The sequence below is a fragment of the Podarcis pityusensis genome, assembly GCF_964106645.2.
Source record: "Podarcis pityusensis genome assembly, chromosome: 3".
NCBI classification, from domain to species: domain Eukaryota; kingdom Metazoa; phylum Chordata; class Lepidosauria; order Squamata; family Lacertidae; genus Podarcis; species Podarcis pityusensis.
This window is the reverse complement of record NC_138026.1, coordinates 64,066,163-64,094,022: the sequence shown is the minus strand read 5'-3', so window position 1 is coordinate 64,094,022 and position 27,860 is coordinate 64,066,163. Positions and strand designations below refer to the sequence as shown.

The 27,860-nt window shown below is 40.7% G+C and overlaps 2 protein-coding genes and 1 long non-coding RNA gene across 4 annotated transcripts in view; 2 read left to right on the top strand and 1 right to left on the bottom strand.

Annotated features, from left to right (window-relative positions):
- SHPRH (SNF2 histone linker PHD RING helicase) overlaps window positions 1-1,417 on the top strand; it is a 44,987-nt gene extending 43,570 nt beyond the window's left edge. For both annotated transcript variants that reach the window (XM_080998538.1, XM_080998537.1), the window contains exon 30: window positions 405-1,417. In XM_080998538.1, coding sequence (XP_080854664.1) covers window positions 405-501 — 97 coding nt within the window. In that variant the 3' untranslated portion in view covers window positions 502-1,417. The remainder of the gene's footprint in view (window positions 1-404) is intronic.
- Window positions 816-25,992, bottom strand: LOC308473258. The gene is made up of 2 exons (XR_013984001.1): window positions 25,757-25,992; window positions 816-3,284 (listed from the first exon to the last, which is right to left on the bottom strand). It is a non-coding gene; the product is annotated as an uncharacterized lncRNA (long non-coding RNA).
- LOC308473232 (pancreatic secretory granule membrane major glycoprotein GP2-like) lies at window positions 7,820-27,049 on the top strand. Its single transcript, XM_080998581.1, has 9 exons — window positions 7,820-7,939; window positions 14,515-14,609; window positions 15,682-15,786; window positions 17,176-17,336; window positions 18,365-18,500; window positions 19,635-19,729; window positions 20,523-20,691; window positions 25,248-25,365; window positions 26,120-27,049. Exons 1-9 carry the CDS (start codon window positions 7,858-7,860, stop codon window positions 26,290-26,292), a joined length of 1,134 nt encoding a protein of 377 aa, XP_080854707.1. The 5' UTR covers window positions 7,820-7,857; the 3' UTR covers window positions 26,293-27,049.
- Window positions 27,050-27,860: the final 811 nt, after the last annotated feature.

Below are 27,860 nucleotides of genomic sequence, written 5' to 3'. Positions count from 1 at the left end.
CTCTCATAAGGTTCTTTAAATACACAAAGGTTGTTTCAATAAAAGAATATAACATTCTTTTGCATATAAAATTCAGCAACTTTCACAACTTAATTTTGTGAACCTTGATAATACAAAAATGACTAAAGCAAAAAACTGGCTTAGAAAGAACACAGTTCACAAAGCAGCTTGTCCTTGCAAACCTACTTTTGACTATTTTCTTCAGGTAAATAGACGGCTTGGTCCACCTTTAAAACCCAATGCTGTGCTTTTGAGACTCTCCTTTTCAACCAGGATCATTGCAACATAAACCTCTTTAGTAGAGCTGCCTCTTGTATTTAATGAATGTAGATGTGAGCTACATTTCTCATATTTTAAAATGTATTTTTCCCTTCTCCCCTCCGATGTTCCCTCATCCCCCAAAGCCACTCTAGTTCTTCCATGAAGCAGTCGGAGGCCTCTGTGTTAACAGTAGCTGATCTCGCAGACCTTTTCTCAGCAGAAACTGAAGAACTTGAATGAAGCAATGGATTTCATGCTCTTTTGAGACCAGAAGAGGGCCATAACCTACTTGTTTTCTAAGCAACACAATACAAATAGCTAACTTCAGAGGTTCCTGTAGATGTCACTAAACACCCACCCTTATTAGGCTTCCATGAACTGATAAGTCTTTTTAACAGTTTCCTCTAAGTTATGTGGTTGTGGATTTCTCCAGCACATTTCTGTTAAGAAGAAAACTTGCACTTTACACAAGCACTACATTAAGTATAGCTTTGCACTTCCAAAGAACATGAACACCCCAGTCCAGCTTTTGTTTTGTGATTTAAAAAAAGTAAAATGTATGACTAGTTGTGCCAGAAAATGGATGGGGATTCACATACCATTGAAAGCAAGGAGTATGAGTAGATAGTATCCATACTCAGATGTACATCTGAGTTATCCCTGACATTCCTAAACCAACATGAGACTTGTTTGCTCAAGGTGTTTGACTAGACACTGAGGAAAGAAAGCTTTGCATGGCAGAAAAGAGTGTGAAAATCATGAAGCAATTCTTTTGCCTTCATTTTATTCCTAGAATTAATTACTAAAATAAGTTAGTGAGTAAGCAAATCTTTTTTCAGAAAGGGCTTCTAGCGGTGCTGACATATTATGCAAGTTTTACCAGTTAATCCTAGCTACTTATTTTTAGACACCACTTTGGCATTTGTAATCATTTTCTAGTTATTTATGCTGTGATATTATGTTATAGAAATCTGAAAATAATTTGCTTGTTTATATTTAAACGTTTGCTGTTAATGTCTGCTCTTCTCTTGATAAATTATGTCTTTTGTATGATCTTTTGTCTTGAAATAATAGCTGAAAACATCTGTTTGATAGATTTTTAAACATTCTTGTTTAAATTTTGGATTCTTGTATCCTATTAAACTGGTAAAGCTTCCTCTTGTGTAGCTCACTTGATATCTATTAATCAGTTTAGCAGCTTATCAGAATTACATCACAGGGCAAATGTTAATGCTAACAGATGTGTTTTCAACACTGAAAAATTAAATTGTTGAAACACTGAGATTCAATAAGAGCTTCGTGGAGAAGACAAATACTCCTGTTAAGAGGGAATTTTTCATAGTATGTCTTCACATGGGAATGCATATTAGAAGTAACATCCTCCTGGCTTGCTTGGGCCATCACTTTCAAGTACACCTCTCAAATGGGTATTTTGCATACTCATCTTCCTGCAGCATCTGAGCTACCGTCAATCACAACTGTCTTTTGGAGTGTGTGGGAGGTGTTTGTGTGTCCTTAATCTTTACTCATCATTTGCTACCTTGGAGGTCTCTTATTAAGCAGAAAGATGGTTGAAGTGGAACCCACATGTGGAAGGAATAATATTTTTACACAGGGGTCAATTCCAACTTCATTTCCCTGCAAATAGCGCTTAACTTCAGTCCTGGGGACCAAATACAACTCTCCAAGTCTCATTGGCTGGCTCTTCAAGGTCCCTCCACACCACACAAGTACATTCTGGCCACACCCTTGAGTGTTTTTACTTGCTGGTATGCATATCTTTGAGCTGCCTTTTGCTTGCCGTGGATGGAGGATAGAAAGAGGTGTGTGAGTGTGTGTACTGCACAAAGTTAAAATTTGCATGCATTGCTACACCTACTTTTGCATTTGGCCCCATTCATCACTCTCATGTCCTTCCCCCCACCCCAAAGTGATTGTGGTCCTTGAACTAAAAAAGGTTCTCCACCCCTGACCTAACCAAAACCAACATACCATCGCAGAATACTGTGATAGCATATGAACCTATCCTGAAAATTCTTAACATTGGTTCCATGGAACTGGGGTTTGTTAGGAAAGTGGAGATGAATCATCATTTAGCCATGCCCTTTCTCTAGAAACCGTGTTAGCAGGGATTATTGGGAATGCCCAAAGATTGAGAGCAGGGTCCCAGAACAGACATAATTGAGGTGTGTGCTGTGTTTATCAGCCATATGAGTTTGTTTGTTTTTGTATGGAGCTGTTAGGCTTAAGAATCTTGGTTACTCTTATGTTAGCCACCCCTGTAGAATAGATTCTGGTGACTGATCTGCTCTTTTAAATATACAGATGTTATTTTACTATCTGTATTTAGTATCTTAATATTTTACTAAATATTGCAGATTGTGATTCTTCCCTTGTAAAATGGGGATAAGTTACTTAAGGATGTAATCATATACCTATCTAAGAGAAAGCCCCATTGAACTCGATGGCTTCTGAGTACACAAGTAAAGGATTGTGCTGTAACGCATGGGTTTTCTGTGAAGAAAACCCTGGATTATAAATCCATTTGGCAGATCCCATGCCACCCCATGCCACTTAATCTTTCCAAAGCAGACTTTGGGGACGTATTCTGAGTTGTTTTATGATTGTTGCCCTTGATTTAGTGTTAGTCCTCCCTGAGGCTCAGAGGCTTGGCAGTTTCCCTTTGGTTGCTAGAGCTAAAACTTGTGCATGGATGGCATGTAAACATGGATGCCTCACTTTATTGGGGTGATGGATGTAGCTATCTTTAAGCTGCTTTAGACTTCGTTACAGATTTTTAAGATATTTATTTCTGTTTAAGCATCTTTTTCTAACATCGTTATGCATAAGGCAAAGAATATCTGAGCTAAAACATAGTACAAATAGCAATACATGTGTGTGTTTGTCTAAGCTCTAAGCTGCTGGTTCAGTCACAAGAAGAGTTTCGACCGTTTCAAGGAGCTGGACTTGGCCTGCAACGCATCCGTTGGTACAACCAGCCTTTTTCTTCCTTTTTTGGTTGCCTGGAACATAAAAGTTGTTTACGAGAATGGTCATGTACTATAAACGTAGGCTTGAAAAAAAGATCCCACGCTGGGAGAAAAAGGAAGCCAAGGAAATTACTTGCTTGCTCCCAACCCCCCTCGTTTGCTCAGTCTGACAAAGATTGTGTCTGGTCAATGACATTAGGGCAGATGAGTCACAATCTATAAATTGGCTGCAATGAAAAGTGTGTTTTAGAACTAACATTGTAGGAAAGCCAAGCCACTTTTGAGAAGTTATTCACTCAGCAACACTATTCTGGGAATTTCTGTCCTTTTAAAAGCTGACGGAGCTTCAGTATGGTGAAAAATGCCAACTGGCTACTCTCATTGGCCTAGGCGCATGGAAAATGTTCCTGTTTATCACACCTATAATACCCATTCGCACTGCTTCACAAGTTCTGCAGCCCCATGAAACAGGAACCCGCAGTTTGAATGAGAATTGGAGTTTTAAATATAATAATTTACTTGCCTGCGGCTTCCCAAATTAAACCATGGGTAATTAACCATGGTAATTGCATTTGTTTCTCATTAAAACCAGAAATTCCATCGTTGAAGTGGTGACTTGAACAAAACCTGCCTCTCAAAATGAGGGTACCATGTTTCATAGCATCACAGCTGGAATTGCATACATCACAAGAAATCAAGTCACATGCTTATAAGGGGGAAAGGGATCTGAATATATTGATTTGGGGGTCCTCTGATAAGAGGCTATTGATTCAGTGGAGCAAGTATGCAGGCAATGATTGGTGATTTCCCGCTCTCTCCTGCAGCTCCTCACGCTGTTCTGAAGGGGCAGGCAGGGGAAGAAGAAATCCCTATGATCCCTGTTCTGCTAAAAAGCTTCACTGGGTCAAAGAGCCTTTCAGCTGAATACTGTATCCATCTTTTAAAAATACTTGTGTGATACAGCAGATGATACCCACAGCGAATTAAGGAGCAAACACAACCATTTCAGAAAACAATTTCATACCCCCTTTTGTGCTTTAATAAGAGTGTTGTTTCCAAAATAATAATACTGCTTAACAAGCAGGAAGATTAGTAACAAAACTGCTTGTTTTAGAAATTCACAATCGGAGTATGTACTGTAGAAATTATACTCTAACAGAACTTGTGCTTTCAACGGTCAGTAGAGGTTTCCCTAATAATAATGATAATAATTTTATTATTTGTACTGTACCCATTTGACTGGGTTGCCCCAGCCACTCTGGGCAGCTTCCAACAGATATAAAAACAGATACATCAAACATAAAAAGCTTCCCTATACAGGGCTGCCTTCAGATGTCTTCTACAAGTTGTATAGTTATTTATCTAAACATTTGATGAGAAGGTGTTCCACAGTATGAGCCCCACTACCAGGGGCCCGCTGCCCGGTTCCCTGTAACCTCACTTCTTGCAATGAGGAAACTGCCAGAAGGCCCTTGAAGCTGGACCTCAGTGTCCGGGCTGAATGATGGGGGTGAGCATGCTCATTTGGGTATACATAACCAAGGTCATTTGGGGCTTTAAAGGTCAGTGCCAACACTTTGAATTGTGCTTGGAAATGTGCCGGGAGCCAGCGTAGATCCTTTAGGACTGGTGTTATATGGTCCTAGTGGCTGCTCCCAGTCACCAGTCTAGCTGCCATATTCTGGATTAGTTGTAGTTTCCGAGTCACCTTCAAAGATAGCCCCACATAAAGCTCATTGCAGTAGTCCAAGCGGGAGATAACCTGAGTATGCACCACTCTGGCATGACAGTGCGCAGGCAGGTAGGGTCTCAGCCTATGTAACAGGTAGAGCTGGTAGACAGCTGCCCTGGACGCAGAATTAACCTGTGTCTCCATGGGCAGCTGTGAATCCAAAATGACCCCCAGGTTGCACACCTGGTCCTCATGAACCTGAAATGGCTTCTTCATGCGTGATTTGTTGAGGATTTGGAATAAATTGTTGTGGGTCACAATTTTGTCCACTGCTGTAAGATGGAAACACCACTGATTTCTGTTCAGTCTTTCATTGGGACCTGCCTACCTTTGTAGGCAAGGTCATACTTCAGACAAGTGACAATCTAAGTAAGTTATTTTTATCCTCCTTGAACCATAACATAAGCCAGTTTTAAAATGTTTTAGGCAGCAATCCAGAACTCTGACTGGATTATTCCCGGTAATTTCTCACTTGGGGATGGGGAGATAGTGTGGTTTTCATACGTTCTGGGTGTTGTACTGCTCTTGTTTTTACTTTCATGTTTTTTATTTACGGTAACATGCCTTGAATCTTTTCCCCTTTTTTTCAAAAAAGGGTGCCTAAGAAATCGAATAAACCTAAACATATGTGTTCACATTAAAGTGTCAGGCAGACTGTTGACTGTGAAGATGCCTCATCTTTCCCATCAGTCAATATAATCAAGAAAGAGGTGGCTTATCTTATAAACCACTAATGGACCCAGGTTGAATGCTAGCTCTTTCGTTTGGAGCATCCAAAGCATCATATTTAATTTGGTCCATTGCTGAGTTTAAATTATATAGTACACTGAAGAAAGGAGAGGGTTTGAAAGTTTGAAGATTTACATTCCTTAGAGTTCTATAATGAAAGTGGTTCCAGAGTTCAGTTTGGAACCATTGCTCCTGGGAATAGCCTTTCTGTTACTAACTTTGTAACCTAGTTACTGTGATCGTAATGTCTGGAGTCGCCATTCCTGGCTAGGTTAACTGAGGGATTCCTCCTGCTGACAAAAGGAGGAAGTTTGCCTAGATTAAAACACAAACAAGGCTTTTAATTCTTCCTTTTCCCAGTTGAATTAAGAGTTTGTTGTGCCTACAAGTAAAGACTACAGTCAGAGAAAGCTAATCATTTACCGTGTTTGAGTACCAATGAGATGCAGGGAGTGCAATAAATTGTTAACTGTACATGTTTAGTCTTGGACCCAAGACTAGCAGTAAAGGGGCCAAACTATCAATATGACATTAAATACAAATACATTAATTACACACTCTCACAATCACCCTTCCACTATGATCTCACCATGATTCTCCACCTTCCAGTGCTGCTATTTGTATTGGGAGGAATGTTCCCACTGAATTAGTCCAAAATTTGATCAACTAATGGTAGTGGATTTTCTTCCTAAATCTTATTTATTTGCTTTAAACCCTAATCTTCATGTTCACTCAGAAGTAAGCGCCGCTGAGGTCAAGGGAGCTTAGTCCAAAATAAGTGTTTATGGGATTTCAACCTTTATTGCTATTCCCACAGCATTCAATGCTAAAGCATTACACATAACTAAATACTAAATAAAATTATTATTGTACTACTTGCCCTTGAGTGGTCCAACTGACATTGGGTTATTTTTTAACATTCTGAGTAGTGCTAACTGTGGATTTTTTTCTTCTCTCTTTTGAACAACTGCTCACCTCCTTTCCAAACACTAGATTGCAAGCATCTTCTGAAAACTCAGATTCTAAAGCAGTTTGATTTGCAGAATTGGGTGTGAGAATCTAGGGTCTCTCAGAACTTGTTTCGCCATCATTTGGATCCTGAATGATATTTTGGCATCATTCTCTACATCTTCCAAAATCCTTTTACCTGATAAAACTGCTGTGGGTGAACACCTGCCCTCTAAAACTCATTAACATAAAACTCCAACAGTTGTTAGATCCAATACAATTCCATGGGCTGCAACAGACAATTCAAAAAGCGACTTAGCAACTCTTGACAATCCATCATTATATTGGGCCCATTAAATCTTTAGGTTTGTCTCCCTCATATGTTACAGGCAGCTACAGGCAGCTATAGCTGCTGTATTTCCCGCTGAAATTCTTTCCATAGAAATGGTTGGGGTCATTGCCTGAAAATAGCAGAAAACAGTGACTTGAGGGAAGTACACATTCTTTCAGGTTAATAGCATCATTTTGAAAGTGATGCTGCTTTTTTCCTCTGAGAAAACTCTCACCTCTTTTAGAAAGGCATTTATTTATTTACATTGCCCACCGAGAAAATTAGGACATTATTTCCAATTCATGTTTTGTCTTCTGTGGGGATGGTGTTAGTGTCTTCTATTATTTTGTGCCTTTATTCCCAAGAAACAACAACAACCTAAATGAATGCATAAATAAACAAGGAGCTGTAAATCATTTGCTGCCCTTCTGCAGAGCAGAATGGAAGGATATAAAACACCCAGAGGGAGAATCCCAAAGAGAGTCGAGGGAGGTCCTCCTCCTCCCAGATAAAGGACGTGCTAAGCGGCTGCTATAGTAAAGACAAAAATGTAAGGTGGGGGGGAAGGGTTTTCTTCTTGGGGAGAATTCAGCTCTAAAGTAGGTGGTGACTTTGGCGTGAGTAATCATGGTCTCCAGTGGCTATCTCTGTGGAATCCTATTGTTGGACCCAGAACGCCCTTGCGTCTTCAGGCAGGAGACATTCAAGTTTAGAAAGGGAGGGGGGGGACACCACAGGGTAAAAGCTGTGAGGAACCATTTACACCACACCCTCATCCAAACCCTCATCCAAGAGACCAAGTTGAAAGGGCGGGAAGTCTCTGTTCAAGTTCCTGGCTGGTGCTCTTTGAGGAAACTTCGGTTGTGATGGCACCTTGCAAAATGCCCTTCTCTGCCCTCTTGGCGGCTTCTCTGCTGATGTCTTCAAGCGGGACCAACACTGGGGAGGGTGAGTTCTCTCAGGAGGAATCTACTTTGAAACAATGTCTAGATCTTCTGTGGTATTATTGGTCCAATTCTAAATTTATCTTTGTCATATCTACAGTTTAAATGCGTTTGTCATAGTGTAGCTTTGAAAACATAGCTTGTGACACACTTTGATGTTTCTGTGCGTTGTGGCAAAGGTTCAGTATAGATACCTTAACAGGTTTTTTAAAAAAAATTACAGAGTCACCTTTTCTATTGAATCAATGTTAGTAATAAGAATTGGCCTGGACTTGCACAGCACCTTTGTGACAGTTAATAGATTTTAGAATAAATAATACACTGTTAAAGTACCTGGTTGGAAATTCCTGAAACTGCTTGCCTCGATGGGTAAGTATCACTTGTTGCAATACTGTACTTTCTTTAAACGGTTAATACAAATTTGCTGGTTATAATAAACTACCATGTAAGGCTTGTGATTTTAAGCTACTACTGATGTCCCCAGTTTTAATAATACTCTAAACTGAGAAAGTATTTGGGTGACTTTTTATTTTCCTGGTTTAAGGAATGCAAGCTTTCTTGAGGAGCAAGGATGAACCCTAAGAAACACAAACACCAGCCCTCCTTCATGTAGGCTGGGGGAGCCCACAGTGGGGAAAGAGCGAGGGAGCAAAAAGTGGAAGGAGGGGCACAAATAAAAACGGAGGGAGGAAAGGAGGAGAGGAAATCCTCTGCAAGTAATCAGCTCAGACTTGTGGCAAGGGAGAAAATGAGATGGAGGGATTAGGGCAAAAACAAACACACAACACTCTATAACGCTGCAAACTCTCCACCACTGGCTTTGGTGCCACTCACCATCACAAAGATGACCTCTGTGGGAATGTGGCCGTGACAGAGAAAAAAATGATTCTCTAGTCTTGCATTCAAGGAGACGACTCCTATGCCATTAACATTTTTGAAAGTTTAGAAGCAGGAACACAAGTTACCGGTAGTCTGAGTTGTCTTTTTTGAAAAAAAAGGAAGAATTGATCCCTCCTGGAAAGTTATGAAGCAAATTCTGCAGGCACCCTTCTAAGCAATTTATGTGAGATGAGCCAACCTGGCTGCTCCCATCTTTCAGTGTTTTAGACAATAAGTGAAGTCAGAGAGGTTATTAAGGAGTTTGAACGCCAGGTGATAGAAATCCCTGGGTCCTTAGAATCCACTCTTTTCACTTTGTCCTCAGTGCACTTTTCCTGCTTCTGTCTCATTTTGTACTCCTTGAAATTTCTATAGTTTGCACTTCCTTTTTTGCCTAGGAACTAGAGATGCACGTTTCCTGGTGATGGGTTAATTTAAGTACAGTACTCTAGAAGTTATTTTCTGCAAATCCTGCCACACAATAAGTGCAGGTGGATGCTATAGAATCCCACCCACTGCAAAATAACAAATAGAAAAACTTTGCAAAGCTTAGGCACATGTAAAGCTAAAGACCAGACATGCATCAAGAATTCACTATTGCAGCTGAATTTTATACATGTCTACTGATGAGTCTTTGCTGTTTAATAGGGTTTATTCCCAGGTAAGAGAGTACAGGGTCGCAGTGTAAGTTTAGGGTTGGCATTGGGGAAAAGCAGGGTTCTTGTGCCTTTAAGAGCTGAATGGCAGCTAAAAATTCAACAGGTTAAGCATTTTCTAGTATGGACATACAATTGGGGAAAGCTTCACCTGCTGACATTCTGTCTGTCAGATATTTTGTTATGTGTGTGGCAGAAGATTTATTTTTGGACCCTCCAATCCACCTGCAAAAGAGGTTACAAATTTGCATATTACATAAAGCATCTGTAAATGTTATGCAAATCTCTCTCCTCTTTTGCAAGTGGGACAGAGGGCCTAAACTACACACAGTGGACTGGGTACAGAAAATTCTGTTGGAACCCCTGTGCTCCATTGCTTCAAGGGTGAAAGAGGCTACATTTATTGACATCCATGCTGTCACACAACTGTTAAAGGTACATGTATCCTAAGATGAATTGTGCCTAGTCACTTTCCATCAGTACAGCACTGTCATGCTCAGAATAATTCTGCGTGTGCTGTTGTTCAGGATTTTTGCTGGCACTCTCCTCCCTTCCCGTAAATTAACTGCTGCTTCTTGGCAGCTTTACAGACAGATTGGCAGCTGCAAAGCTCTAGCTTCTTTCAACAAAACTCTGGGAACATGAAAACAGGAGTAATTCTGATCCCATCATTTTACATGTGGACAAGTAGGGTAAATTATTGAAAGCTGGCCCACCAGCCTTTGGGCATAAGTCCTCCAGATAAAGTTTGATAGTGAATAAAGAGACACAACAATATTTCCCCTGATCCTTGGATAAACGACAACATATCTTTCTTAAAATTCATGGGACTTCTTTATTACTGATTTTAGAATAACACTGGTGGCACTACATTTTAAAAATCTACAGTTTCTGCTGAATTCATAAAATAACCCACTGTTCTACATTTTACATTAAAAAACACTATAAATGTTTTAGAAATATTTTTATTAGAATATTTTCGTAGAATAGTTATTAATTAATCAGATTTTCCATATGTTTGTTCCATTTGTTCAACTTTTTATTTTGCATTATACATCTAGGACTGAAACCCTTTCTATGTCCAGGGCAGCTGTCTACCAGCTCCATCTGGTATGCAGGCTAAGACCCTATCTGCCCACAGACTGTCTCACCAGAGTGGTGCATGCTCTAGTTATCTCCCACTTGGACTACTGCAATGCGCTCTACATGGGGCTGCCTTTGAAGGTGACTCAGAAACTACAACTAATCCAGAAATGCAGCAGCTAGACCGGTGACTGGGAGTGGCCACCAAGACCATATAACACCAGTCCTAAAGGATCTCCAGTGGCTCCCACTATGTTTCTGAGCACAATTCAAAGTGTTGGTGCTGACCTTTAAAGCCCTAAACAGTCTCGGCCCAGACACTGAGGTCCTCCTCCGAGGGTCTTCTGCTGGTTCCCTCACTGCGAAAAGTGAACCATTAGACAGAGGGCCTTCTCAGTAGTGGTGCCCTCCCTGTGAAACATCCTCCCTTCAGATGTCAAGAAGATAAAGAATTACACAACTTTTAGAAGACATCTAAAGGCAGCCCTGTATCAGGAGGCTTTTTATGCTTGATGTTTTTATTATGTTTTTAGATATGCTATAAGCTGCCCAGAGTAGCTGGGGGAACCCAGCCAGATTGGCAGGGTATAAATAATAAAATTAGTAGTAGTAGTAGCAGCAGCAGTAGTATATTGTAAACCACTCTGTAAACTGCATTGTAGATCACTTACTAATTCAGGGATAGATCAGTTCAGTGTTCTTCCATTGTAACATCAGTTCTAGACTACAGCTCAAATTTATTTTCAGGATTCCAAAAACAAACAAACAAATCCTGAGACAGTAATAATAGTTTAGGGGTTTGGGCAGGGGGTATTTTCCATCCCTTCCCCTCCCTTTGAGGCCTCATTTGCTAACCTCATCTTCTAGCTGATAGAAATATGACAATCTAGATTAGTCATTCATCTCTGAAAACAATTCTGTGCTAAGATTAGGCTTTCAATACATACTGATCAACCACTGAGAGCAATGTGCTAATTCATCTTCCATTTTAGCCACCCAAAGGCTAACAATTCTTTCCTGAATGTAAATTATATTTCTTTCAAGCCAATAACCTCTGTGACATTTCAGCAGACCATTAGTAAGTAAGGACCTTCAATGGAACCTGCTCTGCGATGCTTCAAGAAGCGCAAGAATCAATCAGCCAAAAGCTCTGTTAACATTATTTGGGTCTGATAAATATACAATTTCTGAAAGGCCAAAGCTAATTGGTGTTCTGAAGATACTTCCATTGCATCCAAAAACAAATGTGTTTTATGAAAAGCCCTGCAGCTGATTTGACCTAGAATACAGAAACAGGATTTGCTATCAAGCTAGCCCAACACAAGTAGACTCTCAACTCTATAGTGACCTAAACACTTAAGGCAGTGACTCATACAGCAAATTATTGAGGAAACACTAGTCTCCCATTATCATCTTCATCTTCTTTGACGATCACTCGTAGCTGAGTAAGATTGTCTTCCATAAACACAGTTTTAACAGTGAGTCTGTAAGTGACTGTGGAAGCCAATTCTGGATCCACAAGTCTTTCCACAGTGGGGACATTGGTTTCCGGGCAGGAGTTGATCACGGTGTGGATTTGCCAAGCGTGCCTTCCTCTTAGCACGTTTCTCCCTTGCGTCCTCCATTTGAGTGTCTTCAAAGCCTATGACACCTTTGGTAAAGGTTGTTCTCCAATTGGAGCACTCACAGGCAAGTGTTTCCCAATTGTTGGTGTTTATACTACATTTTTTAAGATTTGCCTTGAGGCAGTCTTTAAACCTCTTTTGTTGACCGCCAGCATTATGCTTTCCATTTTTAAGTTCGGAATATAGTTGCTTTGGAAGACAATAATCAGGCATCTGCACAACATGACCAGTCCAACGAAGTTGATGTTGAAGAATCATTGCTTCAACACTGGTGATCTTTGCTTCTTCCAGTACACTGGTATTAGTTCACCTGTCTTCCCAAATGATGTGTAAAAATTTTCAGAGACACCATTGATGGAATCTTTTGAGGAGTTGGAGATGGCATTTATAAGTGGTCCATGTTTCACAAGCATACAGTAAGGTTGGTAGTATAATTGCTTTGTAAACAAGCATTTTGGTTTCCCTGTGAATGTCGCGGTCCTCAAACACGCTGCACTTCAATTGGGAGAAAGCCTCGTTCACAGAGCTCAGGCAATGCTGAATTTCGGCATCAATGTCAGTCCTTGTGGAAAGATAACTGCCCAGGTAGAAGTGATCAACATTTTCCAACGTTACACCACTGAGTTGGATTTAATCACTCTGATGTTGCCATTTATTGGAGATGTGAAAGACCTGGCCCCATATTGACTCATGTCTACAAAGAGATTGACCAGAAAATCTCAACAAAACCAGCTATCTTCAAAAAGCTCAATAAAACTAGAAAATAGCTTACTCCCTCTCACATTTGTAAACTCTGTAATGATCCTCATAATCAGGAACGCAACAGGTCAAAACACCTCCTTTCAAACCACTCTATTCCGATCCCCCAATCCACCTGTGAAAGAGAGTTTGGGGAGCCATGTTTCCCAACAGCTCTTGCATCTTAGAGGCTGCTATTAAGTTCTAGGCATCAGGGGAGCTGTGAAATGTAATTATCCCAAGTGTCTTGAGTCCACATCCTGGAGGACTCTGGTTTACAAGCTCTCTCGTGTTTTTTACTCAGCTGTTGGAGCACTGTATGTGCCAGGGAGAGAGTCAAGCCTTACACAGATCCATCTAGAGCTCTTGCTGGGGTCAAACTACTGCCAAGTGAGTTTGGAAGAAGGAAAGGGATGGTAAAAAGGGAGGGAAGACTGACTGACAGCTCTGGCAGGCTGTCCTACAATATAAGTCAGGCTCAAATGCAGAAGGATCCAAGTATGGGGAAACTCCAGTTTGCCTCCATCACAAGCAGGAATATGATTTCCCATCATAGACATCAAAACCTATTGAACTGCTCCTGCAAATGGAATAGATTTCACCCACAATATTCCTGTATCTTATAGCAAGGCAAGAATTCTGACACTACACCTGCCAAAAAAAAAAAAAAAAAAAGCTTGGATAAGCAGCAACAACTGGTATCTTCAGTGAGGAAACAGGCACTGTAGCTGTTCCACAGCTGGGACAATCTGGTCTAATCCTAGATACCATTAAACTAGTTTAGCATTTCAGCTACACTGAAAATACACAATAAAACTGAAGACACGAGGAGATATCTTTATTGCAGTGGGTCATAAGACTGGGCTATACAGAAGTGTTCGCTTTCCCAGAATAGTAGTAATTATTGTAAGAATTGGACATGAGTGACTGACAATGTTTGCAACTGGGTAATAAGGCCCCACATTACAAGTAGGGCTATGCCATTTTTGGAAATTGCTAAGAAACCTGTACACTACTAGGGAAAAACTGGCCATGCACATGCAAGTTCTGAACTGCAGCCAGTGCATCTGATTTGGGCCTTAACTTTGGTAAGAATCCCAAAGAGAGCCAGTGTGATGTAGTGGTTAAGAGCGGTGGACTCGTAATCTGGTGAACCGGGTTTGCTGCCCTGCTCATCCACATGCAGCTGCTGGGTGACCTTGGGCTAGTCACACTTCTCTGAAGTCTCTCAGCCTCACTCACCTCACAGAGTGTTTGTTGTGGGGGAGGAAGGGAAAGGAGAATGTTAGCTGCTTTGAGACTCCTTCGGGTAGTGATAAAGCGGGATATCAAATCCAAACTCTTTTTCTTCTTCAAGTGTTCCGGAAGCCGCAGAATTCACTGATATTCACTAACCTGTTTTCTAGAATGTATCCCAAGAAAAACATTTCCTTTGCAATTTCACCTTTGCTTTTCAGTGATCCAGATTCAAACTCTGTACATACACACATGCAGATCACACACACACACACACACACACACACACACACACACACACCAGAAAGCCTGGACTGTTCTTCCCATTCCACCCCTTTAACAAGCAGTGTTTTTACATACAGACACAGAAATCAATGAGACCATCATATGTACTAAGGACCTGATTGAAGTAGAAATTCCGAGTGCATTCTTCCTGTCAAAGAACCCTCCAATATTAGTAAGTACTGTGATTTTATAATTTTAATTTTAAAAAACCAATCCATTCGGTCACTTTAACATGAGGTAATCCCCTTTATTTGGGATGTGTGAGTACCAATGCATATTTAGCAACCACTGCACGCACGCACGCGCACACACACACGGGCGGGACCCTGAAGTTTGTAGAACTGCAAACAAAAAAATGGGGGGGGGGGCAGACCCAACAAGGAGGGTGGGACCCAAAGACAGCCCAAGGAGGACTGAGTTGCCATGAATGCTGACTGTTGTGTGTGGCGGTGTGGAGGTGAGAATGGAAGGGCATGGCTGGCCCCCTGAACAGGAATACCCCACACTGCAACATTTTGTTGTAGATCTCAGTTGGGGTTTTTATCTGGATGCTTTCCTTTTTCCTATTACAATTCAATAACCCAGAGGAGCTCATAAAGAATTGTGGCTAATAGCCCATTTCATTGCCTCTAGTTTCTAGAACTGTAGCATAAGGGAACATTATTTATCCAGATCTTATCTGTAGAGATCTTCCACTATCTTCATGGTCATATGCTTTATATTCTAATTTTCTGCGAGTTGCCAGCCAGACAATGATAAAATGTGAGCTGGTACATTGCAGACTACGCCACATCAAAATATTAGGGAAATGCCAGGCCTTTCTTAGTGCCTTCAACCATGAAGTATTTTAGCCGTGCTTAGAAAATTCAGGAGAAGTGCCTTTTGAAAGAGGGGTAGATTTTTCTCATGCTGCCGCTTTCTCTGTGTCCAACTCCTAATGGGATCATAGGCTACATCACACGAATGGATTTTCACTCCCCCCAAAATTGTTACTGTCACATGATAGAATGTACCTGTCGATAGAAGGCAGGTTGGCACTTGGTAAGATTGTATCTTGATGACTGTGAGTCCCAGAAGGCAAAGGAGGCATTTTTCATGCAATAATGCCATGCTTCCAAGTAAAATGACAGGTGTCAGGACCAAGGATATGCTGATTAGCTAGTGCAACTGTAAACATAATCTAAAATTGTGTTGAGAATTATATTGTAAAATTAAAAGGAAAAAGAAAGGTTTTTCCTTTGCAGGTCTCTGATTTACACCTTAATGACCCAGCATGTCATGGTACTCAAGTAGGAAACCTCTACATATTCAGCATTAAGACCAACTTCACAGACTGCGGAACACGAATGGTAATATGCAAAAGATGTTGCTGTAGTCTTATGACTTTTTACATGCCTTCTCTGTACACTGCATTTATCCTCTTGTGTCCTGCTTATTTAGTATACGAAAGAACAGCTTTTGAAGAATGACAGAATCTCACACACATTAAATTCTATATGGAACTAAATAATCATCTGCTTTGTCTCTATTCATATTGTAAACCACAAAAACATCATTCCTGCCTTTTAGAAACTGATTGAGAATAGCCAAAACACCAAGAACCAGATTCACATGTGAATCATACAGAGGTGGCATACGGTAGATTTATATGCAGCTTTCAGCGATTCTCAACCTGTGGGTCCCCAGATGTTGTTGGACTACAACTCCCATCATCCCTGAGCTCTGGCCTTGCTAGCTAGGGGTGATGGGAGATGTTCAACATCTGGGGACCCACAGGTTGAGAAAGGCTGCAACTTGATTGTGTTTGCGGAAGTGTGTGTGTGTGTGTGGTGTTGCTTTTTATGTATTCCGTTTCTTACATGTCTTTCATGATAAGGTCCCAGGACAGGTTACAGCAGTTTAAAAATACAATATTAAAAACAGTTCAAAACAAGTTCCATGATACTATTTGATTCTATTATTTTAAGCAAAAACCATTGGTTAAACATTGGTCACCTTCACACCATACATTAAAAGACATGACTTCCCTCAAATAACCCGGGAACTGTAGTTTGCTAAGGGTGCTGGAAAGTGTAGCTGTGTAAGGGCTAAACTAGAGGTCCCAAGATTCTTTGGGTGAAGCCATGTGTTTTAAATGTGCCTTAAATATATTATGTGGATGTGGCCATTCTAGGGTGGCAGAAACTATACCAATACTCAAAATCCCCCAAGTGCATTTGTGACTTATCGCAGTATTTCACTACACATCTGGGTTCAAGGACAGAAGCAGTCTGTAGAGGTCTCTAGTGCCTCTCCCCTCTCCCTGTCCCTGTTATTACTTGTGTGATCCTTAATCTCTTTCTTTGAACTGGGAGAGCAGAATGGCTAAGAACTGACCTGGGTCTGGGGCTCTGCTCAATGGACCTTTGATAAGACATCAGTGAGGATCTTCCTTTCCTTACTGGGTGCTCTAGTTCAGGCGTAGGTAAACTCGGCTCACCAGATGCTTTGGGACTACAATTCCCATCATCCCTGACCACTGGTCCTGTTAGCTAGGGATCATGGGAGTTGTAGTCCCAAAACATCTGGAGGGCCGTGTTTGCCTATGCCTGCTCTAGTTGGTTAAGGAGCAAAGCTTCCAAGTCAGGAAGCACAGCTTCAGAGCAACCTTCAGTTCCCACTGCCACTACATTATTATTTTCCTATCAACTTAAGTTTGGGGACTTACTGGGATATTTTTGTGTTTTACTAACTTGTAGGATTCTGATGGTGCACATATTATTTTCATCAACACCATACAGAACCACCTCTCTGATATAATCACAAGAACTTTTATCAATATCACATTTGCCTGCCGATATCCTATTAATTATATGGTACAGCAACCTAATGGAGAAAATAAAATCAGTGTTGATATCAGGTAAGCCTGTTGCCTTGTTGTTTTCTGTATACCAATATTGTGCCTGGATTAGAAACAAATCTGTAAATTATGGTTTCTCATTTTTCCAATTCAGTTATCACCATTTCCAAATTAGTTTGTGATTTATTTATTTTTAAATCCACATGGACACATTTTGGCACACCATTTCCCCTGATATATGCATTTTTGCAAGCAATGTTCCCTAACATGATACATTTCTGTATTTCCCCCCACAAATGCAAGCATTTTTGTGTGCACTTTTCCATATCATGCAGTATTTGGGCATGCTCTTTTGATTGCATAACTGCACTGTAATGTTTGGAGAAGTGTGAATTTTGAAAAGGAGCTGCATTTTGGTACACATATTGTTTGGGGAAGTTCAAATTACATATGTTCACATTTAAATACAAACTGAACTCATTTCGTCCTCCATCCCAAATCTGGATTAAAGTCACTTGAGAAGTATGCAGGCAATATTGGGTTAATCACTGCACTAAGTTAGCTGCATAAATAGTGTGCTCTGTTGAAGTTCCTTGAGACGAGTGGGACTCTCTTGCTTAGAGCTCTTACTGTGTTTTCCATAGCATAGTTTCTGTGCATGAAAGGCAGGCATGCATCTAGTTAGGACAAGCTTATTGTTGGATCACCATACTTGGGAAACTTTCACTGGCTGAAAGCTTCTGCCTGTCATGCAGCTGGTCCAAGTCACAGGAGCTTGCCAGAAAAAAAGTTGCAAATTTACTTAAAAGGGTATCATCACCACTGGCTACTAGAGCTGCTCCATTCCTTGCAACCTGATCCTAGGCATTTGTGTATAATACTGAAGTACCAGTATAAGAGCTCTGCAATGCCAGTGTTGCAGTTTCCATAGCTGGCCCAGGCCTCACCATTAGGCTTCCCTAGTAAATCATGCACACGTGTGTGTGTGTGTGTGTGTGTGTGTGTGTGTGTGTAATGATGACAAATTATCATGCAAATTGTGTCATTTCAACATCTCCATCATATCTATTTGTCTTTGTTTGTGACAGGACCATTACACTAAATACAGAAGATGGAAATTTCTCTGTATCAATGATGCTGTACAAAGACCAGCATTTTGAAGACATGTGGACTACCATTCCCTTTCTGACTCTAGAGGACAACGTATTTGTCAAAGTGAAAATGGTACCTGGGGTTACTGAGTCCCTGATGAATCTGAGAGATGAGGTGTTGGATAGATAGCAAAGGCAACACACCTTCATCCCACCAGGCACAAGCCAAGATACATTGGGGGGGGGGGGGAGCAAAAGCAACACGAATCTGAGAACATTTTTGAATGTTACTCTTTACTTGTGACTTACTTTATTATCATCCATTTGCAGGAGTGGGATTGGGAGATGATAATAAAATACATAATTTTTTTAAAACAGAGAATGAATTTCTTATCAAACATACGGTTTCAGATAGATAGGCCAATGGGAATAGGGATATCAGGAGCATTGGGGCTGAGAGCTAACAATATCCAAATTAGAGAAGCTACATTCACCCATAGGCCTCAGCCTTACTGTTCATGGATAAATCCTAACCAGGGGCCTGGGGAGGAATGAAGCAGCAGATCTACTTTACTGCTCTAGCACAAGCTAAGAGTGAAGGTAGAAGACCCCCCTCCCCATTTTTTGCCATGCCAGGAAATGGTATAACTCAGGGGCTCGAAATAAGGCCCCTCAGGGGACATGTGAGGAATTAGATCCAGGAGAACTAAAATTGTTGGCACCCACCCGCTACTCCAAAATGTCCTGATTTGGAGCTTACCATTTGCCACTGCTGGTGGGAGAAGCCAGCAGAGACAAACCTATACCCCATCCTAACACCACTCCCTAACACTGCTCATCCACCAGCCTTGTGGGTGGGGTAGGCACTCTTTTTCTGTGCATGTATTTGGGGATGGGCAATGCAGAAGAGAAAATTGCTTGCAATAATCTGTATCTCTGGGAGAAAGGTGCACTAAAATACTGGTGGATTTTTGCAAGGACTAAAAAAAAAAAAAGATTTGCAAACTGATGCAGATCTGATATGCCAAGCTGAACTGAAGTCTGGAAAAATACGAAACAGAGAGAACCCAAAATTGACAACTTTGTCTAGCCCTAGTGACAGCTGCCTTCTATTTGTACCCAGCATCTAGTTGTCACGGTTTCTTGTTAGCGATCATGGCTGACAGTCATTGTTAGGCTCATCCTCCGTGTACCTATCTAGTCCTTTTGAAAGTTACTGACTTAAGAAACAAGAACCCTGTTTATGTTCTGTCTCTGCATTTGGCAGGTCCCAGGCAACTTAATCATTAGGCTTGAAAACTGCTGGTCTACCCCAACGAAGGATCCTGTTCATGCTGTCCAGTATTCTTTTATCAGAGACAGGTTCGTATCCCGCTTTGGTAAAATGGACAACTCATTCTGAAAACATATTGGGCTGAGCTTTCCATTTCATTTTAAAAACAAAGCAAAATGACTGCTGTGAAGGGGAGGCTGACCAGATGAAGTCAAAGCTGTGCTTCAAGAGTTGAGTGTAGGTATTATCAGCATCAGACTCATTGATCTCATTGTTGTTGAGAATACTAGAACACACTCTGAGGGAGACTGTAATGAGAATGCTAGTAATAACAAAAGGTTGCTTTGGTGAATGGTGCTGAATTTGACCTCTCCCCCTTACTGTTTCCTCTTCTCTTAAGCAAATGAGCCAGAGGCTTATTTTTCACAAATAGCAGGTGCCTTTGCATCCTTGTGCAGGCCCATCTCTCTTTATATAACAAGTAAATACATGCTTGTCCATATGTGCCTGTACCTCTAAAGCTGTACATGTAAACAGTATGATTTGAGTAAATCAGCCTTGAACAATGGCAGAATCCATAGCTTCAATGGTAACCCCAAGTACTTTGGCATAGAAGGTTTTTCTGACTTGTGAGGAGCAGGAAACCATTGGTCACACTGAAAGGACTGGTAAAATGGAAAAAGATGCCCAATATAGATCTCTTTGATGCAAGAAATGCTCACAGTTGAAAAAGCATTCTAATAGTACTATACTTTTGAGTCAAGTACTTTGCACTAAGACTAGGTTTTTTCTAGGTAGTCTATCCATAATGTGTGTATTCATTTTTTGCAGAGATGCCAGCTTTTGATGTAATCATATATTTTTGGTTTTGTTCCTGCATAGCTGCCCACAATTTGTAAAAGATGAAACCCTATCAGTAATAACAAATGGAGAAGGCGAAGAAGCACTCTTCAGGATCCAAATGTTCAAATTTGTTGGCATCGCATACAACCATGTTTTCTTACACTGCACAGTTCAGATTTGTCATGGCACAACAGCTGCTTGCAAACCAGTAAGTTGATTTTTTTACAGGAAAAATTCACATTCAAAATTTGAATTAAAACTTTGCATTTTGCACTCAAAGTTGAGGCTATTTTTGTTCTGGTGTGTTACTGTAAAAGGAAATGAAAAGAAAATGCTAAAGATGGTATTTCCTTCTAGCAGCTGGACTCTGAATGGAAGGGAGCCTGGCTGGGGGGAAATGATTGGGGAGACTAGCTGTGAGGCAAAAAGAAGCACACAAGATGTTTCAATAGAAGCCCTTGTCTGCACATCGCTATTGAAGCCCCCTCATTGGTCCTTCAGAGTCAAGTATTTTCTGTTGTGCTGTTCCACTTCAATCCATGTGTTTCTGGAGTGTGTCACACATGAATATTCATCACATATCACTTCATCATTTTGTGGCAACTTTAAGAAATGAACGAGCTATCAGAGTACAGTACTCCGAATGGGAAAGTCATCTTGAGATTAGAGTTAACTGTAGGAATGCTTCAAGAAAAATATGTTAATGTGTGCATTTAACAGATCCTGATTTGTCAAAGCTAAGAAATTGAAAGGTTTTTGCAGCTGCCAATGAAGGCGAATCCTAAAAAAAAAAAAGCTGACTGAACAATTGATTATCAGAAGCACTGGAGCTCATTTTTTTTATCTTCCTCTGTGCTTTTTCCCTCTTGCTACCAGAGCTATCGCTGCAGATAAAACTATCATTTCATAGCTTTAATTGCAGCCAGCTCATACAGCTACAGGTTATCAAATAATGAGCATGGGTGTATGACTCATCCAGTCTCTTTCTATCAGAGCTGGAATGATCCAATCAATATCCAGCATCACCATTTATTAAGGCAGTACTGGAAGCCACCTGGGTTTGTTTTCCTGACCCAGAGTCTGTGACATGGGAAGATCAGAATGGTTTCTGGAGTTGAGACAGAGAAGAGGTGGTGGAGGAATTCCTGTAATCTGGCATACAAGGATTGTTGTGGCTTCCTCCCCTTCCTGATTTGGAAGGTTACAACAGAGCATGCAATTGTCAGCGGGCAGTTTGGGGTTGGGTGGAGAAGGGCTATGGACGATAGTGTATGTACTGCTTTTACAGATTCCTGAACCATAGCCTTTCAAACACACAATGCAGTGTCATAGGAACATATCTGAAAAAGTGCTCAGTCCCAATGGCAATATAACTAGGTGACCTTTACTGGCAGTCAACTAGCAAATTATCTCTGCAATTAAAGCAGGGCTTTTTAACAGATGCAGTACAATATCCTGTTTCAGAATGATACTGTTCCTTAAAACTGCATCTCAATCATCAGCTGGTAGGTGACTGAATAGTATCCTTGTGAATTATTTTAGAAAATAGATGCTTCTACCTTAGCAGCAATTGTCATCGTTCTGAAAAAACTCCAGAGAAGGATTTATTTTCCTAGTGCTATAATGAAAATGTCACTATACTTATATACTGAGCAAGGACAAAATGAAATCTGAAGTCAGTGTGATGCTTTGGATGGAGACAGTTATAATATCAGAGGCTAGCACTAGATGGCTTATAAAACAGTTCAGACCAATAACAACAGTGACTCTTATGCAAACAAGCCCCATTCAGTTCAATTTAAGAGTCTACAGTGTATGTAGAATGAGAACTTTCTACAGAGTAGTAGTGTAGAGTTCCAAAATAGTGAGTCATGTGGCTCATAGGGAGTTTTCTGGTTAGTTCACTATGAGACTTATTACTTGCTTGCTCAGAAAAGAGATGTGTAAAAAAAATAGGAGACATTACATCTCAAATTCCTACATAACATAAAAGGAAGAAATGCTGTTCTGCTATTCCTTCTGGTTTCCATGTTGAGCAGTTTCTTCTGCAGTAAACCTTCAGTTCATCCACACACCCCTCTTTCTCTCTCTCACACGCGCACACACAATGTTTAACTTCCTCTAGTCATACCCATTGCCATCTTCTTCCTACTTCCCTTTGGGGATGGGCTATAGCTCATAGTTAGAACATATGTTCTGCATGCAAAAGGTCCCAGGTTCAATCTCTGGTACCTCAAGTCAGGACTGGGAAAGACGTCTGCCTAATACCTTGGAAAGCCACTGTCACTCAGTGTAGGGAGTACAGAGCTAGATGGGCCAATGGTCTGACTTGGTATATATACGTAAGGTTGCTACCTATGTTCCTATAGTGGATAGATTGCAAGAGATTGGTGGGTTACTCATCTTTATGATTCTAATAGTCTGGCATGGTGTGTTAAGCAACTTTATGACTGAACATTCATACATGTCCCTGCATATCACCCTTCAGTACTTGAGTTGGAAAACTTTGGCAATGTACTTATTAGTTTGTTAGACACCCTAAATTCCTGGCTCCAGTAGGTGTTATCAAGCCGCCTGAACCCCTGGATCCAGCAAGGGTTAAAATCTAAGCCAGGCTGCAGAAATGACTGGTAGAATCCGTGACCAGGGAGAAGAGTTGGTGGAGGAAGATTGGAAGAAATTCAAAGACTATCTTCAGAAATATTGCAAAATTAAAGAATGTTAGAGTGATGTTGGACTGAATATAAGCGGTTTCCAGCTGTACAGGTTAAGTTAATGATAGACTAAGATTAAAGATTAGGTTTAAAGATGTTTAAGGAAATGGAAATTTGACAATTAAGAGGTAAAATTTCAATGTTATATTACATTAAGATCAAAGATTAGGTTTAAAGAAGTTGAAGTTATATATTATATTAAAATTAAAGATTGGGATTAAAAAAGTGGAAAAGAAATTGCTGGACAAACAATTTGGATTGGAATACAAAAGAGGGAGGTATGAGGAAGTCCAGAAAATAAGTAAATTCAAAAATGGAAATGGAAAAGAGATATTGTTTTTAATTGTTATGTTTTTTTTGGGTTTTTTTTCTTTTTTATTGTTGATTCTTGCTCTTCGTGTTTTTTTTATTTCTTTCTGGGATTTGTATTGTGCATTTGTGTATTTTTTATGTTTTTTTTGTTTTTGTTTGTTGTTTAATTTTTGATTGAAACTTTAATAAAATTATTAAAAAAAAAAAAAATCTAAGCCAGGCCAGTCTCCTGATGTGGCAACTGGCTGGGAGATTAAGAAAGCAAAAGGAAGGTTGTTTTTGTTTAGTCATTTAGTCGTGTCTGACTCTTCGTGACCCCATGGACCAGAGCACGCCAGGCACTCCTGTCTTCCACTGCCTCCCGCAGTTTGGTCAAACTCATGCTAGTAGCTTTGAGAACACTGTCCAACCATCTCGTCCTCTGTCGTCCCCTTCTCCTTGTGCCCTCAATCTTTCCCAACATCAGGGTCTTTTCCAGGGAGTCTTCTCTTCTCATGAGGTGGCCAAAGTATTGGAGTCTCAGCTTCAGGATCTGTCCTTCCAGTGAGCACTCAGGGCTAATTTCCTTAAGAATGGATAGGTTTGATCTTCTTGCAGTCCATGGGACTCTCAAGAGTCTCCTCCAGCACCATAATTCAAAAGCATCAATTCTTCAGCGATCAGCCTTCTTTATGGTCCAGCTCTCACTTCCATACATCACTACTGGGAAAACCATGGCTTTAACTATACAGACCTTTGTTGGCAAGGTGATGTCTCTGCTTTTTAAGATGCTGTCTAGGTTTGTCATTGCTTTTCTCCCAAGAACAAAAGGAAGGTAATAGCCCAATAAGAAAGCTATGGAGAAGGGGTCTGTGCCAGAAGGCAAGTGGGCAGGGCCCCTCCTCCAACTCCTAAATAGATAGTGAGAAGACAAAGGCAGAGTTGGAAGTAGAGTCTTTAGAGTTGGCTGTGACATGACCAAGGGAGAAAAGTTAGAGAGCTATGGCTGATATTGATGACATCCAAGGCTGTAGCTATAGGAGAAACAAGACCATTTTGGGGTGTTAATGTTGTGGGCCCATCCATTGCAGGCTCAGGTTCTATATATGTGTAAAGGACCCATATAAAGACACTAGTTTTCGCATTGTCTCATTTCCAAAAGGACACACAGAACCTAGAACCCCTGGAATCTTGTAGGTAAGAAAAGGTAAAGGGCCCCTGGATGGTTAAGTCCAGTAAAGACAATATGGGATGCAGTGCTCATCTTGTTTCAGGCCAAGGGAGCCGCCGTTTGTTCAGACAGCATTCTGGGTCATGTGGCCACCATGACTAAACTGCTTCTGGTGCAACGGAACACCATGACAGAAGCCAAAGCGCACAAAAACGCTGTATAGCTTCCCATCACAACAGTACTTATTTAACTACCGGTACTTGCACTGGCGTGCTTTCGAACTGCTAGGCTGGCAGAAGCTGGGACAGAGCAAAGGGAGCTCACCCCGTCATGGGGATTCGAACCACCGACCTCCCGAGCAGCAAGCCCAAGAGGCTCAATGGTTTAGACCACAGCGCCACCCACTCCCAGAGATTGGGGTGGCATGTAACAATACCTTTTATTCTGATTGGCAAATTATATTCTAAGTAGCCTTTTACCTAACCAAATGGGAATTTACTTGTAATCCTAGGGTTTCTTATTGTGCACTACGGTACTTTGATAATCACTTTAGGCTCACACATATTTACTAGTTTGCATTTTTTCTAGAACTGCACAGATGACAGTCTGACCAGAACTAAAAGAGAAGTCCCACCCTTTTCTAGTCACATGGTATCTTATGGCCCTATAAAGCGAAAGGTGGCAGATAATGAAGAGACTAATGTTGGTAAGTGGCTAAAAAAGTGCATGCCTTAAAATATAAATCTTCAATAGAGTTACAGAGAACAATAGTGGTTCTCTTTTGCAGCATGCAAATGTCCAATCTAGTAGAATAAAGATAATGGATGGAATTCAACATCATGCTTGATGAACATCCTCCCTAAACAAGCTTTTCAACTTACCAGACAGAACCACCCACATTCCCACCCCCGTGCACTGTTTCGGGCGGATGTGGGGAGGAGATGGGGGGAAACCTTATTGAGTAGGCAGAAACCTTTGTGCAAAAATTGAAAAACATCAATTAAGCAACATCAATTAAAAATCCTAAGGTTAATAATATAAGAAGTGGTTCATCCTCCATTCCCAGAAGAATGACTTTAAACACACTGAAAACTCACCTAAGTGACTGGCCAGTAAATGTGTATGTCTGCAGGTTCCGTATTCAGCATCTCCAGGGAAGGCGAGTCGGCAAAGACCTTGGCCTGTGATCCTGAAGAGCCATTTCTAGTCAGAGTAGACAATACACTGGGCTAGATGGACCAATGATGAGCACAATGCAACTTCATGCATTTGTAGCAAACATCTCAGATCAGGATATTCCCCTCTTGCTGCCATCTGGTGCAGGTGAAATCCACGTTGCTGCTCTGTTTAAAGCAGCATGCAAATGCAATTCAAAGTTTTATAATGGTTAACATTATTTCACACATTAGATTTGGTGCGAAAGTATTAACTTTTCTGGAAATCGTTCTGCTTTCTTTCAGACAGAGGAAAACTTCTACCAGTAGACATTTTGATCCTTAGTGGAATTCTGATGGCTGTACTGGTGACAACTGCAGTTTTTGGAAACCTTTTTCTTCAGTCACGGAGGACCTACCCTACTATGCAAGCACAACTAACAATGTCCCGTTTTCTCAACTCTGAAGTACCATCATGATTAACTGTTCCCATATATTTACATATTCTATAGAAATCTACTGATATTTTTATCTAGCTACAAGTAAAGATTACCCAAAGTACCGTAGGTAAATAATAAATGTAAGTGAACCTACAATTTGAAGACCACTTCAGATGTGAACTGTCTTCTCAACTTCTCATGCACAAAAAATGCCCTGAAGATTGTATATATGTGTACATTTTGCTGTGTTCATGCATGTTCTGATGGAATGCTTCTCAGTATAATCGCTGGGTGAGTGTGCATGACCATGGATGAGTGTGTGCTCACTATACTTGATGAGCTGGATGCTGATTGCATTTTTTTCTTCTTCAGAAAAGTGTTATCCATGTAAGAAATTTTTCATGCTTGAATAGCCATTCCTCCATTACATACGTTAGATACATGCCTCTCAGGAAAAGCATTTATTTTCTGAGATTCCCCCTCCCCCCATGGAAGCGGTCAACTTCAGCTGTCATTTCATTTTTAATGAATGTTATAGGTATGATCTATTGCTCAGACACTCAGATGAAAACTACGGCTTTCCTACTGTTTGCTATGAAATGGCTTATGTTGCTATTAATTGCTATCAATTGTCCTCAATAAGCAAAGCATTGTTTAGTAGCAGAAACTGGTGAAATTGTGTGACCCTTCTTCCCTTTACTCCTTTCTCCCCTCTGTGCTGCATCAAAGAGTTATGGCACAATTCTGCAAGTGCAGTACTTTGCTAATTTTATGAACTGTTAAGATTTGTCTTAGCTACCTATAATAGAACTGTTTCTGAATAAACACTGATCTGCTGCTAAAAAGTTTGTAATGCTGAATGAAACAAGACCTTATTTCCCTGACTACAATATTTATCACAACCTCCAGAAAGGTAGCCATGCCCCCTCTGTAGCAGCAAAAGCAACAAAAAGTGGTGAAGATTAACTGTTAACATCTTACTGTGACAACTACAGCAGTATGCTGTATATCACTCATATAAACCCACTATTTTCTCAAGTCCAAGTTGATGCTACAAATAATACCTTTATCAAGAATTTAGCTAAGCAGGATGTAAGCACAACACAGACGAAATTGTTCTGGATTCTCCTGTCCACAGGTTCCAGAAGAAATGGATCCCTTCAGTAGTAAAAGGGGTATGCCCCTTTGTCCTGTGTGTGCATGCTTTGATCCCAGTTCTGTCTCCACAGCCCTTCTGATGGCAGTGAGCTCCAGCCATCTTTACCACCAATCTTCAAGATGCCAAGGAGAAGGGGACTGGGCTTTATCAGCACAATACATTTCTTTATAGCTCAGCAAGTCATCATGCAACTATAATTTACAGCAGCCATTCCATCAGATTCCAGGGGTCTGCTAAAAGACCAGCAATGTTTGGCTCTTCTTGAAATTCTTCTATTCCAACTGGTCATTACAAGAACTCTGCATTTAAGAAACAGTGCTTGAGTTTTCTTTTTTCGAACTCCCTCTCAAATTCTTTTCTTTTTGGGATAAAAATGATTTAAATAAATAAATAACTTGTGGACCTCCAGACGTTGTTGGACTCCAACTACCATCAGCCCCAGCCAGCA

What these genes read in the sequence shown, in the direction of transcription:
- LOC308473232 (XM_080998581.1), top strand. Translation starts at nt 7,858, where the DNA reads ATGGCACCTTGCAAAATGCCCTTCTCTGCCCTCTTGGCGGCTTCTCTG. An exon ending in CAAAGAACCCTCCAATATTA is followed by an intron (nt 14,610 to 15,681) that starts GTAAGTACTGTG and finishes TTTCCTTTGCAG; the next exon opens with GTCTCTGATTTACACCTTAA. An exon ending in CAACAGCTGCTTGCAAACCA is followed by an intron (nt 20,692 to 25,247) that starts GTAAGTTGATTT and finishes CATTTTTTCTAG; the next exon opens with AACTGCACAGATGACAGTCT.